This window comes from Petaurus breviceps, unplaced genomic scaffold, assembly GCF_028583685.1.
Source record: "Petaurus breviceps papuanus isolate PSGF00001 unplaced genomic scaffold, PetGlider_PUasm1.0 90779, whole genome shotgun sequence".
Lineage (NCBI taxonomy): Eukaryota > Metazoa > Chordata > Mammalia > Diprotodontia > Petauridae > Petaurus > Petaurus breviceps.
Genome location: NW_027187344.1, coordinates 11,596,896 through 11,612,807, shown reverse-complemented (window position 1 = coordinate 11,612,807; position 15,912 = coordinate 11,596,896). Strand labels below are relative to the sequence as shown.

General features: G+C 42.2%; 1 protein-coding gene and 1 long non-coding RNA gene across 5 annotated transcripts in view; one reads left to right on the top strand and one right to left on the bottom strand.

Moving 5' to 3' along the window:
* The window catches only part of NIBAN2 (niban apoptosis regulator 2), a 106,499-nt gene extending 106,198 nt beyond the window's left edge, over positions 1-301 (bottom strand). Inside the window, exon 1 of one of the 2 annotated variants that reach the window (XM_069069559.1) lies at positions 3-301. Coding sequence is in view for 1 of the 2 variants with exons in the window: in XM_069069558.1 (XP_068925659.1) it covers positions 3-57 (55 nt within the window). In the remaining variant the exon portion in view is untranslated. The remainder of the gene's footprint in view (positions 1-2) is intronic. The other variant, XM_069069558.1, reaches the window with a different exon arrangement.
* Positions 302-332: 31 nt separating this feature from the next.
* Positions 333-15,912, top strand: part of LOC138147198 (uncharacterized) — a 19,693-nt gene continuing 4,113 nt past the window's right edge. Inside the window, exons 1-5 of one of the 3 annotated variants that reach the window (XR_011164723.1) lie at positions 333-444; positions 897-1,036; positions 7,992-8,118; positions 9,148-9,222; positions 14,577-14,642. This is a non-coding gene — a long non-coding RNA (uncharacterized lncRNA). The remainder of the gene's footprint in view (positions 445-896; positions 1,037-7,991; positions 8,119-9,147; positions 9,223-14,576; positions 14,643-15,912) is intronic. The other 2 variants (XR_011164722.1, XR_011164721.1) reach the window with 2 other exon arrangements.

The window sequence follows — 15,912 nt, the reverse complement described above, 5'->3', positions numbered from 1 at the left end:
ACCTGCGATGTATTGGCGCCGGCTGTCGTCCAGGTGCGTGGACAGCACGTCCCCCATGGCGGAGCCGGAGGGGACCCGCGCAGCCTCCTGGTGCAGCCCCCAGACGCTGACCGCAGCCAACCAAGCTCGGGGCCGAGATTGCCTCCTGCGTGCCGCGGTCTCAGAGTCCGGTGACTCTCTCCATAGACTGGGCAGTGTCCAGTGTCCAGTGTCCGCCTCCGCCGCCTCCTGCTAGCCCAGGGAAGCCCGAGGAACCTCGGCAGAGAGAAGCTCGTTCGGGTCGGACCCCGCCCCGCAGGCGACACGCCCTCGGCCGGCCAGGGCCCACCCCTTGAGCCCAGGGGCGGGGCTTTGTCTTTTTCTTTGAGACCGACTGGGCTAGGAAGGAGGGGAGAGCAGAGACTGAGCTAGTGAGCCAGGCCAGTTCCTCCACCCCAGAGTCTGGTATTTCCCGCATTCCCCGGGTTGTGGAAAGGGGGGCGGTGGTGCTGGAGGGTGAAAGATATTTAAGTCCTTGGGGTGGGGGATAGGCCTGGGCCCCAATTCCATATCTCCTCTGGGTTGTTCATCCATAACAATACCAACACCACTAGCTATCACTATCACCCAAGTTGTTGTCAGATTGGACTGGAGGGGTGGGGGACAGAGAGAACTGCCAACCCTAACTGAGGTTTCAGGGAGGGGCATCTGCCCACCCAGCCTGTTAAGGTCACTCCCTTGGGCGAGATTTTCCCATCCCCAAAACAGGCAGGGTTGGGGAGGGGAGAAGCAGATTTTTCAAATTTATATTAAAAAATTTGTATAGACTTCCCTTCACCTGAGTATATGACATCCTCCCTCTGAGCCTGCCTGTGCCTCACCCACTGCTCAAAGCAGCTCGGCCTTTATCTTCCCAGATTCCCAAGGTGTGTCTCTTACAAAACTCTCCGGGGGGTATCAGAGAGAATGGAGGAGTGCCCAGGAGGAAGGTGTGGCCAGAACACCCAGCAGTGTGCAGAACTCTGGCACCAAGCTACCACCTTTGACTGGGCTCAAGGTAAACCATCTCTTACTGGTCTGATTTGGGCGGTTCACATTGGGAGGGAGGATCTGGAATAGAAGTGAAATGTCAATGAAGATGACCTCACGTTTAGAATTGAAATCAAATTGGGGAGATCACTTGGAAACCAAAATTTTAAAAAAGAGTGTTAAATTTTTCTTACATGTAATTAGGAAATAGTTAACACAATAAATAAAAATAATTTGAAAAAAGAAATGACAATAAAGAGTCAGTTAGAAATGGCAATATATTAGGTAAAAGAAGGATAACTTGATGGGTCCAGGCTCAGGGCACTATTCTTTTTCCAATTATAAGGAGGTGTGATCTGTTCCTCTGGAGAAAGTACACACCTTGATGAGATCATTAAACTATTGGAACATCCTCATGTTTCCATTCAGGTGTGCACTGTGGTTTCCAGTCTTCAAAGTACATTCACATACATTATCTTACTTGAGTCTCATCCAACTCATCAAAATAGGCAGGGTAGATAGTGCTGTTATTCTATAAATCAGGAAACTGAGGCTCAGGAACAGGAAATAGCTTGCCAAAGGTCACATGTAGTCAGAAAGGACCTCAAGGTCATCTACTCTAACAGGTATCTGAAACATTGGTAACAGCCAAGGATGAAGCTCTCAAGGGACAGGGAACCCCCACTAAGGTAATCCACTACACTTTGGAGAACATCTCAAATTGTTTAAAAGTTTTCCTGGCAAAGCTAGGATTAAAACTCAGGTTTTTTAAAATCCTAGTCCAGTCATGTTCTCATTAGATCATCTTTAAACAAGCTTGGCATTCCTCAGGCCAGGGTATTTCAAGGCTTTGTCTTCCCTGTCTGTCCCTCTTTTCTCCATAACTAAGTTCCCCTACTTTAGGCACTCATGGAATTTTAAAATTCAATTGAACAATTGAGGCCTTAGAATAAATCTTTTTCCATAGTTATAAAGCTCCCAACCCTGAGTATTACATTCATAGATGTTCATCTTTCCCCCAGCAAGCCACACAACACAGTCCAGTCAGAGAGCTAACTAGTCCCACACAGAGTTCCTAGGAAGGACTCTCTATAAAATTTAGAATATCGGTTCTCAAACGTGTTATGTAAGTGTTCTCTGAGCAGTTCTGGATTGGCCCTGCAAGAAACTGAATCATCATGCGGACCAGGCAAAAGGGTCAGAAGTGATAGAAGTCTGCAGGGCTAGGTGTAGGAGGTAGGGGTGCAGCAGAAAGAGCAGTGGACTCTGGAGAGTCATCAGACCTGGGTTTAAGTTCTGGTTATGCTAGTTATTCCTGGCATGATGTTAAACAAGTCATATAGCCTTTGTTATCCCCAGTTTCCTTCTCATGTAAGTTAGAGTGGGGTCAGCTGGGTGATACCAGGCCTGGAGTCAAGAAGACTCATCATTCTGAATTCAAATTCAGCCTCAAACACTTACTAGCCTGTGACCCTGGGCAAGTCACTTAACCTTATTTGTCTCAGTTTCCTCATCTGTCAAATGAGCTGGAGAAGGAAATGACAAAGCACTCTAGTATCTTTGCCAGGAAAACACCAAATAGGGTCATGAAGAATCAGACACAACCAAAAAAAACTGAACGTTAACTGGATGTATATGCTATACAAAAGAAGGGTTGTTGTTATCTGCATATGTAAAAGATGGAATTTTTTTTGCTAACCATGGGGGTCCAAGAAACTCTCCATCCTTTCTCAGGTTCCATGATTCCAACTACCATCATGCTAAAGAAATTCTCTATTTCCATGTAGCTAGCCAGACCTTCACCTGGCTCAATAGGAAATGCCATCAACAATGGAAACTGAAGAGCTATGCTAACTCTCCTTTTTTTTATTCTTTAACAAGGTTATCTTTACCAGCAATAAATGGTCAGAGGCAAGGTTAGCCTTGGGGTGGAGTACTTCCACCCATCCATCAGAGATAGCTCCTTCATCCCCAGCCCTGTAATCTCTAGGGAAGCTGAACATTCATTCATTCATTCAATATTTATTGACCATACTTCATGCTAGGAAGGCACTTTGTGGATATAAGACACAATCTCAGCCCTCTAGGAGTTTATAAACTAGTAGAAGAGATAGGAATTGTATGCAAAAAAAAAATAAATAAAGCCAAGCAGGATGTTCTGTCATATGAGTATAAGTCACATGAACATTATAGGAAGTCAGAGGAAGGAGACAAATCAAGTTTCTACAGTGATGTAAAATGTATAAAATGCTTTTCTCACAGCAACTCTTTGAGAAATATAGCACAAGGATTATCATATTCATTTTGTAGGTAGGGAAAATAAGGCTCCAGAAAGAGGATGTGACTTGCCTCTTGTCACATAGTAAGTATTATAAGCAACATTCAAACCTAGGTCGCCTTGAGTCCAGTATTTCTTCCACTTCACCACTCTGCTTTAGGAGAGACCACTGGTGGCAGGTGGTAGTTGGTTGGGAGGAAGCTTCAGAGAGGAGGAGGTATTTTAAACTGAGGGCAGAGATAAAGAGATGGTGAAAAGAACAAGAAAAAGTCATTTTCAGGGAAGGGATGGTGAATAAGCCACTCTGACCCAAGTGAAGGACTTCTGTTAGATAAGACTGAAAGAGGTCCATATGTGGAGGGCCTTGAATGCCAGACTAAGAAGTTTGGATACTATTCAGTAGGCAATGGGAAAGGTTGTAAATTTCTAAAAAAAACAACAGCAACAAAAAATACTTCTCAATTTTCTTTCACTTAAATGTCATACAGCACTTTTAGAATGGGAGGCACTCAGGAAATGAAACATAGACAGAGGATCTCTATTCCAGGAGATGGGGAAAAATATTGTCCTAGCTCCTAGGTTTCTATGAAAAGCAACTTCTCTCTTTTTTACCCCTAGTGTTCTCTCTTCTACTCTTGCTCCTTTATGTCATGGTAGTGAGGGTTTTTTGGATGGAGTGAACAAAGTGCCCAGAGAAGTGGGAAGAAGGAAAATATGTTTACAGATTTGTGTCTGGACAAACATAGATTCCCCCTCCTACGAAGAAGAGGAGAGAAGGCCTGACCACCGGAGCTCGTTTTTCCTCTCCTTCACCACCCCCACTCCTGTGAAAATGCCACCTACCACCCTTGAGTCACTCATTTTCCCTAACAGGAAGTGTCCTCTGCCAGCCTTCCTCCTCCTCCTCATGCCTAGTCAGCTCTACCCCACCCTACCCCCAGGAGCAAAGCAGCTGGGGTACCCTGAAACAAGGGAGCTCAATGTGCAGCAACCAGGAGACCTGGTTAGGGGCAGAACTGGGAGGAGTCCCTCCCCCCTGCCCCATTATTTCCCTATTCCCCTCAATGTTGGCACTCAGCCGCCACAAACCTGTCAGACCTGAAATCGTCAAAAAGAGCAAAATAGAATCAACAGCAAAACATGTGAGTGTTTTTAAAAATAAGATTCCATGCCAGCCTGCCCATTTTGTGCCACTTAGGGGATTGACATCTTCCTGGTGTCATCAACAGCTGGGTAGCTGGGTAAGAAGTGCTTCCCTCCTCCCCCATGCTCAGGGTGGAAAAAATGTGTTTTCAGGACATTTTACACAGGACTTCAAAGAGGGTCTGGCCCACAGCCAGAACTCACTGCCTATTTATCAATCTCCATGATGACTGAGGGAGCTCCGGTTTGATGTATTTTCCTTCCTGGCACAGTCTCTTGAACTTAAACTCTTTCATTGTTCATTCAACAAATATTTATTAAGCACTTACTAATTATCGAGTCATAGAGTGTTAGAACTGGAAGGAACACAGAGCACCAAAGCTGGAAGGAACCTTTGGGATCTCCCAGCTCAACCCTTGTCACCTAGGGACAAGGGAATCGAGGCCCAGAGAGAAGCAGCTTCCATGCTTTCACAAATTCAGCCAGGGAGTCACCCACCCAGAGCCACACTATTGTTTGAAAGGTCCCTTGCTGGTTGCTTTGAGAAATACAAAGATGTCCTCAGGGAACTTACAATCTAGGGGCAGAGGGAGGTGGGACAGGACATGTGGACATGTGAAGCAACAAGACAGTGAATGACTGCTTGTCACAGATAATAAATGTTTTAGGAGTTCACTGAAGGCTGCAGTGATCAAGGTTTCCATAGAAAATATGCATTCAGTTTACATAAATGAAAGGGGGAAGGGAAGAAAGATTTATGAAGTATCTCCTATGTGCCAAGCACTGTGCAAAGAGCTTTATAAATATTATCTCATTTGAGCCTCACAACAGCCCTATGAGATTGGTGCTGTTATTATCCCCATTCTCCCATGGAGGAAACTGAGGCAAACAGGGTTAAATGACTTGCTCAGGGGCACACAGCTAGTAAGTGTCTGTCAGGTCTTCTTGACTGCAGGCCCGGCATTCTCCCCTTGATACCACCCTATTTAATTTTTAACCAAAATCATTTACTATCTGCTGGGCATAAAGCACTATGCATTGAACTTAGTTGTGAAGTTGAATAATCTGCAGGCTCATTCTCTAATGTGAATTCACTGATGCAAGCATGCACACATGAGCACACATTGATTCACACAGCAGTGAGCTAGCTTGGTGCTAATTGGGAGGTATTTTTGTCTTCTGCCAAATCCTCTGGTTTCAAGACCAAACCACATGGTTTCCTGCTGGGACACCTATGGTCATTGCCCCAGCTGCCACTCACAGAGTGGTGATTCAGAGTCACAAAGGGTGTAAAACAGACTAACCCCCTCCAGTCTTCATAAAGTGGACTGAATGGCTATGAATACAGAACAGCTCATGGACTGTCTGTCTTGGGGGTTTGGGGACCTTGGAAGGCCATAGAATCATACACTCAGAGCTAAAAGAGGAAGGGATCTTGGAAATCGCTGGGCCCACCTTTGTTTCCTACCACTCATAAGGCTTTTTGGTCTTCTTTGGAACTCTCCATATTTCCTTCCTTCCCCCGGAAACTCATCATTGAGAAATCTCATTATGCTGCAAGATTGAATCTGCTTGGGCTTCACATTTCATAAAGTACCCTGACTCTGTTGATTGGACCCTTTGACTGGAGAACAAAGCCCTGGGCTCCAGGGCCTTTTTTAAAGAAGGGGCTCAGCTTGGACTTCTCCTTTTTCACCAGCTACACTGCTTTGGGGCTTTAGTGGACTTCCCCTCTCCACCCATCAACTTTAGCTTGTTATCATGGGTTGTCTTCTCCCTTTAGATTGTAAACTCCTTGAGGGCAAGAACTAATCTTTCAAAAAAAACCGACTACAAACTTTTTAATATTTGTATCCTCAGTGCTTACCTTAGTACCTGGCACAAAGTTGGCTCTTAACAAATGTTTATTGACTGAGTGACCCCCTCATTTTACTGAACGGGAAATGAAGTCTCAAAGAGTTAAAATAACTTCTCAAGGTCACACAGGAAGGACTAGGACAAGATCTAATAACTTCCAGTTGACCAGTCTTTTTACTACAACAAGCTACAACTTACCATCTAGTCAAATACTTCCCCTAGCTTTTCCCTTCCATCTGACCTCTGTTCTTTCCCTTTCTGGATAAGAAGATAAAGCACAGAAAAGGGGAGGAGGAAGGTCAAGGCTGTGAGAAGGGTAGAGAAAATAAACTGAGAAGAACAAAGATCATGGCTACAAAAGAGAATAAGAAAACAGGTCCTAGGACAAGTATTCTTAACTTTTTTTGTGTTATAGACCTCATTGACAATCTACACCAAAAACTTCTACACAATCGTTCTCAGAATAATGTTTTTATTTTAATTTTTGAGGCAGCTGGGGCTGAGTGACTTGATCACGGTCACACAACGTCTGAAGTCAGATTTAAACTAAGGTCCTCTTGATTCCAGGATTGGTGTTCTATCTACTTTGCCACCTACCTGCCCCCAGAATAATGTTTTTAAATGTGTAAAATATAACACATGAAATTATAAAGAAAACTAATTGTATTAAAATATAGTTGTCTAAACATTTAAAAAAATTCTCAGACCCCCTGAAACCTTTCCAATAAATTTATGGACCCTAGGTTAAGAACTCCTTCCTTAGAGTGAAACCATTGCAGGGAGAATCCAAAACACTCTTAAAATTCTGATGCCTTTCTCCCCTGTAGCCATGTTATTGACTTCTCAATGGAGAAGGGTTCTCTGGCCTCATTTTAGACTCTTAGAGTCTAGCTACATCATCCCCTACCCCATAATTACATACTGTAATAGCAAAGATCCAAAATGTTTGGTTACATTTGTATTGCATGATTTCTTTTGTTTCATTTTGACTTTTCAAAGGATTTTCACCTATTCGGTGAACTCCCAAGAGACCAAGGAACATGTTCTACAGCCTCTCTCCCTCCAGCCTAGGGCATAGTGCACAATAGGCATATAATAGTTTTCCTGCTCTAAGATTCTACGGGTATACCAGGTGACAATGTTAGAGCAAGAAGGAGGGACCTTACATGTCATGTGCTCCAATGTGCCAGAAGTGGTGATACCATTTTTATGCCCATTCGGCACACAGGGAAAGTGAAATCGTTAAATGATTCCCTCAAGATCATACAGTGAGTCAGTGGTGGAATCAGGTTTAAAGTCCAGGTTTTTTGACTCCCAGCCCAGTGTTCTTTCCATTATGTTATGTTTCTATATGTTGGAGAGTGTGAGGGGTGTGGGGGCAGGGGGGGAAGGCAGAGTTCAATTCAGTGGAACAAAAAAAATTTGGGTACCTATTATGTTCCAGCAAAATAAGACAATGAGAAACTTGCATTTAAGGAAGCATCAGAGTGGTACACAGAGCACAGGACTGGGAACCAGGACACCAGGATTCAAATCCTTTCCTTCAGAAGTCTCCACATTTTCCCCCAAACCTTCTGTGACTGCTGAAAATAAGCAGTTTCTCCCCTCTCCCCAGTTCAACCCATCAAGACAGACGCATGGACACTTGAAGCCCCAGAACTCATGATGAAAAGGAAAAGAATGCTTTTTTTGTCTCTCTTACAAGGTATGAGGCCAAGTGATGTGTGGGAACTCCTTACTGTGTGTGTTAATTCAATTCAAGAAGCCTACTCCATTCCAGATGCCAAGCTAGGTGCCAAGATGCCAAGACAAAAACAAAAGTCACTGCACAGGTTAGTAAATTGAAATACAAACAAAATAAATGCAAAATAAATTTAGGGTGTGGGGGTACAGACAAGTTTTTTAACTTCCTTGGTAAAGCCCTTATTGTGGGACTGAGTACAAGGGATCATGGCTTATTTGGTTACTTTTGTACAATCTGACAGATGAGAAAAAGGAGATTAGACTTTGGACAGAGAAGGAAGTAAAAATACAAAGCCCAAAGCTGAGGATTTTTAATCACCTGCATCCAGCAGAGCAAGAGATGGGGGGTCCTAGGCTAGCATTACATTGTCAGCTTATTCAAGATTTTCTGCTTCTCAGCCTTCTTCATGTCACTCTTTGGCCACTGTGCTGTGAGCTAAAACACTACCAGAAGATGCTCAAATATCCATGGCTGACTATGGCCTGTAGACCAAAGTCCAAACTCCTCAGTCATTTAAAGCCTTCTACAATCTGACCCCGCCTAATTTTTCTAGCCTTATTTCCCACTACTAACCCATACAAACTCTTCCTCTAGCTCAGGGGTCAACAAACTACCCCTGGCCCCACAGGCCAAATCCTACTCACCACCTGTTTTTGCCCTGCAGTTTGCTGACCCCTGCCCTAACCTAAATACCATGGGGCACATTTTGTGATTTTTTTTCTGCATCTATGCCTTTGCTAGTAGTTCCTTTAAATGAGGTGCTTGTTCCTCCACTCAACAATAAATTAAGAACAATAGCTATAATTTATATAACAGTAAGGTTTGCAGAGCACTTTCCTCAAGGTATCTTATCTCCTAGTATTTGTTTCTCTCCTGATCCTTTCAATCTTGAGAGGTAGGTTCTCAGGAACTGTGGCTAAAGGTTAACTTACTTTCCTGGTGTCATACAACTACAGTTAAAAGTCTGAGTCGGATACTCCAAACTGAGGTCTTCCAGATTCTAAGCTCTCTACCCAACCAGCCACTCAACAATCAACCCACCAGTATCTGTTAAATGTCTTCTATGTGCCATACATTGGGAATGCAAAGACAAAAAATGAAACTCCATTCTCTCCAGCAGCTTGCATTCTATCAAAGGAGACAACATGTGCATGTAGAAGTACATCAGAATAAATACAAAGTTAAGTACAAGGTAATTATGGAGGGAAGGTACTAGTAAGGGGAGGGGGAGGGAGGGAATCAAACAAGTCTGAAGAATTGCTTGAACCTTACTCATGAGAATTGGCTCAAAGAGAGAATGAAAAACACAATTGGGTACAAAAAAATCTATCTTACTGTGTAGGGGAAGGAGGGGAGAGGGTGAAGAAAAGGTGAGGGGAGATTGACAAAAGGGAGGGCATATTGGGGGAGGCGATGGTCAGAAATAAAATACTGGTGAGGAGGGATAGGGTGAAAGAAGAGAGAGAGAAAGAGAAAAGGATAAACTGGAGGGAAATACACAGTAATCATAACTGTGAGTGTGAATGGGATGAACTTACCCATGAAAAGGAAGCAGATATCTGAGTGGATTACAAAAAAGCTTGCAGAAGGTAGTGCTTGAGCAGCATCTTGAAGGAAGGGAAGGATTCTGTGAAGCAGATGCATTTGGGCCATGGGGACCAGCTAGTCTATGCTTCCTGAAATCCTACTTATCCTTCAGGCCCAGCTACCTTCATCTAACCCCCCAAGAAGTGATTTCTTTATCTACAAACCTGACTAACATTTTATTCTATTCATATCTTTCTTGTGGTACTTTTTATATATTGTTTTATCTCCGAAATATAGGTGCTTTATCTCCCATGCTAGACTGTAAGCTCTTTGAGGGTAGGTACTATGCTTTATTCATCTTTGCATCCCCACTCTCCTTGAACAGTGACTCCTGCTTATAATAACTCAATAAATATTTGTTCAAATATGAATAGCTGGCATGCTTAGCCCTTCAAAGGGGAACTTGGATTTTTACAAGGACCTTGTTATTCTGAAAGAGTTTTTAATTAGTAAAATGCATAGCTGAGGGGGAGGGAAGAGAATTCCCCACACTTTCTGTCCATTTGGGGCAGATATCTCCCTGACTTGACACCACCTTTCTGCAAAGTTGCTAACCCCTTGTCTATATAGACCCCAAATTCCTTCTTCCTTTTTCTCCTCAATTTTCTGAGACTTGAAAGTAGCAGATAGTTCTGAAAAAAAAAGAAGAGGAAAATCACATTAATGCAGTGCTTCTGGACTTGTAAATTCTTCCAATCATTTTAGAAAAACAACTTGGAATTATACTGAGTCATTTAATTGTACAAACCCTTTGACCCAACAATATCAGTAGTAGATGTATATACCCAAAGGGATCATAGATAGGGGAAAAGGCATATACATGCAAAAACATTTATTTTAGCACTTGTCTAGCAAAGAACTAAAAACAGTAGGTACTCATCAATTGGGGAATGACCGAACAATTGTGATATATGAATAATGAATGGTCCCACTATCAGAAATGTTGCACATAAAGAATGCAGAGAAACTTGGGGAGACCTGCATGAGTCAATACAGAATGAAATGAGGAACTATTAGAATAATTTACACAAGGACCACAATAGTGTAAAGGAAAACAATTTTGAAAGGCTTCAGAACTCTGATCAAAGCATTGAGTAATCCATGGCTTCAGAAGGTTGATGATGGATCAGTCAATAAAAAAGCATTTATTATGCACCTAATATCTGCCAGTTACTATTGTTTCGATCTAGGGGTGCTGGGAAACCCAAAATGCAAGGGTACAGGGCCCTGGTCTGCCTCGAAAGAATTCAACCACTCAAACCTTCTTTTGGTGCAGTTAGCAAGTTTATTGTGTCACCAATATAAGAGGGGCAAGATTCTTAAGGAATCTATCCATTTGATGAGGGTAAGATTGATATTTTATACAGAAAGACTGTGGGAAGATCTGGATGGGATTAAGGAGTGGCAAATAGTCTGGGGGTGGTCCAGGTTCAGACAATTGAGGGAGTTAAGTGGTCAGAGAGCCACAGTGAAAGGACCATTAAAAGGATTATTGACTAGGATGGGCTAGGTACCTCTAGTGAAGGCCAGAGGTTTGGGTTCAGGGGCTTTGGGATCCAGGTCCTAAAAACATGGTCTTTTCCCTTTAAGGATTAGTGCCCCATTACTGTGAGCATGCCTACTGACTCTTGGCAAAGAAGAGACAGACCAAGGTTGCAGAATGAGGGGTACTTTTTTCATACCTGGCCGATTGATTTGTTTTAGTCAAGGGTAGGGCACAAATTAGTGGGAAGTGATAAAGATGCAGAAAAAAAGAGCATCAATAAAACACGAAAAATATACAGAACAAAATAGAAAAGTTCAAAAGGGGACACAAACTGCACAATTTTGTTGCTGCCTCATTAAATTTAATGTACACTTATAAAACCAAACTGTACCTAAGGGAAATTCATGGTTTCAGGTATCATCTTCTATTGTTTTTCTTTCTAGAGTGTCCTATCTGTTAAGTTTATAATTTTTAATATTAAAAAGTGAGATAAAATGAATAGGACTGAGACCAAGCCAGCATCTGAACAGAAGTCAATAAACGAGAGTTCTTCTGGAGTCCTCTGGAAGCCTGGTCCAGGAATTCCTCTGGTTTTTGACTCCTTGATTTCCAGGCCTGGATTCTGAGACACAGTCTGGGCTGCCTTCAGTGACCATTTCCCCTCTTCTTGGCCTCCGGGAGCTTTCTGATTTCTCTAGTGGAAATCGATTGCCCTCTAGCGGTAGTAAACAACTTACCTATTACTGGCTCTGAGTCTACTTACAACCTTGTTTCAAGGGAGAAAAATAGTCCCATCAACTTATCCCTATGGAAAGCTTTATACTTTTCCAAGCATTTTCACACATAACTTCTAATTTAAGCCACACAACAGCCTTATGGTGGGGGAACAGAGGTAGAGAGTCTGATCTGGAACTAGAATGCAGATTTCCCAACTCTAGGCCCATCATGCTTTCAATGACATCTAGATGCATGTCCCTCCTTGGTCTAGAGGGGTGAAAATTCAGGGATTTGCTAGAGAACTGATTGTTAAATTTTCAGTGTAAGCATTTATACTCTGAAATCAGCAAATACTACAAATCAATGTTTGAGTTATTGTTTTACTGATTCTCTAGACTTAAGAAAAGGATGGAAAAATGTTAGTAATGCAGATTAAACTTTAAAGTGTAATACACATGCAAGGGAGCGCGCGCGCACGCGCGCACGCGCACACACACACACACACACACACACACACACACTCACACACACACACACACATTTTTCCTCCCCAGAAAACCAGTTGTTAAATATTTTCTAACATACTGCCTGGTAAGGTTCTAATAATAGCTCACTTTCATATTATACTTTATGGTTTATAAAGTGTTTTATACAATGTTCCCATTTGAGCCTTACAACAGTCCTGTAAGGTAGGTGCTATTATTATTTCCATTTCATATTTATTCATTTAGTGGACACTTAATAAACACTTCCTGTGTACCAGGCAGAGGAAATACAAAGAAATGAAAACCAGTCCCTGCTCACGTGCAACTCCCCTTCTCCTGAGGTTGAGACTTGTCCAAAGTCACACGGCTGGTACCTAGCTGAGGTGGGGTAAGAAGCTGACACTTTCTGACTCAGTACCTCCCACTCTAAAACACTGCTTCCACAGCCGGATGGACCTAGATGTAATTAGGAGAGGGAAAGAGAAGCAGATTTTTCTTTTCTCTCAAGTCATGATAGGAATTTGGAATAGGATCCCAGAATGTGAGACCTAGAAGGGTAGTTAGAACATGAAACATAGACTTTTAGGGCTACAAGGGACTTAGGAATGTAAAATGTTATATTCTAGAAGGAAGCTAAGATTATCCAGGCTACAACCTCCTCATTTTATAGATGAGGAAACTGAGACCTAGAGGGGTTAGGTCACTTGTCAAATGTTACACAAAAGGGAGAGGAAGATCATGAAACAGGGGCAACATTAGAATGTCTGACTTTTTGTTAAATACTTTTTCAAAATATTTTCAGGCAATGGGATGGCTCAGTGGTCAGAGTGTTGGGCCTGGAGTCAGGAAGACTCATCTTCCTGAGTTCAAATCCAGCCTCAGATACTTACTAGCTGTGTGACCCTGGGCAAGTCACTTAGCCCCGTTTGCCTCAGTTTCCTCATCTGTAAAAGGACCTGGAGAAGGAAATGAGAAACCACTCCAAGTATCTTTGCCAAGAAAACCCCAAAGGGGGTGATGAAACATGGTACAAAACTGAACAACAATTATTAGTAATGTAGCACCTGGGGTACCCTTATCTCATAGATAGGGCTATATCTCATAGGTAAATATTTTAGTAGAATATTTATCCTAGGCTCAAGGTGGGTCCATATCCGCTGAAAACCAAGGCCTACCAGGCCCTATTATGGGTTTATTTTTTTCTCTAGACACAATTACTTTAAAGCATAGGCATTTAATGAAATAGCATAGTAAGAAAAATAACAATCAAACATTCTTAACCTTAATAACCATGTATTTATTAAAACACTAACTATGTACTGGACAGTATACAAGGCACTGCGATTTAAATACAATGAATGAAATAGTCCCTGTTCAAAAGGATCTTACAATCAAATGGAGAAGACAGAAAGTATATATGCTGGTATATATAGAACAAATATAATTGAATATATGAGAGTTTGGAAGGGAGGGTACTAGCAGTTGTATAGATCATGAAAGGCTTTATGTAAATGGTGGTGTTTGAGTTGTCTTAAAAGGAGAGGATTCCAGGAGGCAGAGAGCAGAGTTTAGGAGGGAGTACATACTACACCTGGGGAATATCGGCCTAGGGCACAACTTTCCACAAACATACACACCATCAGAAGAGAAAGTGGGCATGTATAGGGATCAAAGGGCAAACACATTGGGACTTGGCCAGGGCACACATATGGGAGGAGCAATTCATGCTTCTGACACTGTTGGACAAGATGATGCTAGATTGATGCTTCAGGACCACCTGTGTCCTTTTCTAGTGATGTTGTCATTCTGCTGCTTCCTTCCAGGTGTGGCTTCTCTTCTGGGCATGTAGCCCTGCTGTCCTCCATTCTTATGTTGACTGGGCATATAATGGAAGTTGCTCTCCTGGTCTCAGATGGTCTCACATCTTTTGGGCATAGCTTCCTGTTACTAGCTCATGGGCTCCTCTCCTCAAGGTTACCCACAACTCATCTCAGCTTTAGTCTGTTAGGTGTTGTGACTATTTAGTTGTAATTAGTTTATGGTATAGTGATGAAAACCTTTTCCCATAAAGGCATTCTGACATGTCTTTTTAGTCATAATGCTACTCTCAGATAACAAAAGAAGGCAGAGTAAATCCAAGTTAAGATTAAGGCTTTTCTTGAAAAGTTTGGGAGATCTTTCCCTTTGTTACAAGTAATTATCTAATTTAAGATTGTTATTTAGTTATGTCTGACAATTTGTGATGTCATTTTGTGTTTTTTTTCTCGGCAGATACAGAAGTGTTTTTGCCATTTTCTTCTCCAGGTCATTTTACAGATGAGGAAACTCACGCAAACAGTTAAGTGACTCGATTAGTGTCACACAGCTCGTAAGTGTCTGAGGCTAGATTTGAACTCAGGTTTCCCTGACTACAGAGCCTGCACTGTATCAACTGTCCCCTAATTTAAGATTAGATAATCCCCAAATCCTTTCTGGTTTAGCATGCAAATGAATTTGAACCAATGCAAAAGGTATGCTAATAAGGTTAAGTTTTCCATCTATCTGTACCAAATTCTTACCTTTATCATGAATATCTCTCAGCAGAAAAGTCTTGTTGCTTTGGGGTCCCTATGACTGACATAATGATAATAATAATAATAAAAACAGTTCACACTTCCATAGCACTTTAAGATATACACAATTTTTCCTCTCAACCATCCTGTGAGGTATGTAGTACAAGTATTATTGTCCATATTTCTATAGAATACAAAGGCTAAATGATCTACCCATCATCAATAGAACTGGCAAATGATAGAGCCTAGATTTGAACCCAATGGACTCCAGTGTTCTTTCCATGATATTGTATTTCATTTGATTCTTACTCTAGCCCTGGGGTAGAGAGAGAGGATAATCCCAGCAGACTTCCTTTCATCCTTGTTCTGGCCTCACTTCCTTCCTTTCATAACCTGGATCCTATCCATCAACCATTTAAACACACTATCAACTCTCTTTCAAACTCCTGCCCCCTCATCCTTTTGCCATATATCACATCCAACCCTGGATTTCCTCTGCCATTTGCCGTCTCCATTCACATATTGCTGAATGCTGCTACAGAAAATCATGTAACCTTGCTAAGGGTCCTACAAATTTACACGATCTAATCTCAATTGTGTCCACATTGCAGACAATAATCCTTTTATTAATCTATCCTGATTGCTTCTCCCCATTGGCTCTTCCAAACTTTCTCCTTTCCCCTCAAATCTTCTTTACCTCCCTCTTTTTCTCTGTAAAGGATCTTATCTTTGCTGAAAATTTAGAAATTATCCATTGTGAGTTCATTCTCTTCTTCCCTACTCTGCATCTCCAAACCCCTCACTATCGACCCCTATTCTCTTCTCTTTTGCCGATTAGAGATAGCCCTTCTCTTTACAAAGACAAACTGTCTTTCCACTTGTGCTTGATCTCATCCCCTCCCATTATTCCAGATTGTCTTCCCATCATTCTCTCTCTGTCTCTCTCTGTCTCTCTGTCTCTGTCTCTCTGTCTCTCTGTCTCTCTGTCTCTGTCTCTGTCTCTGTCTCTCTCTGTCTCTCTCTGTCTCTCTCTCTCTCTCTCTCTCTCTCTCTCT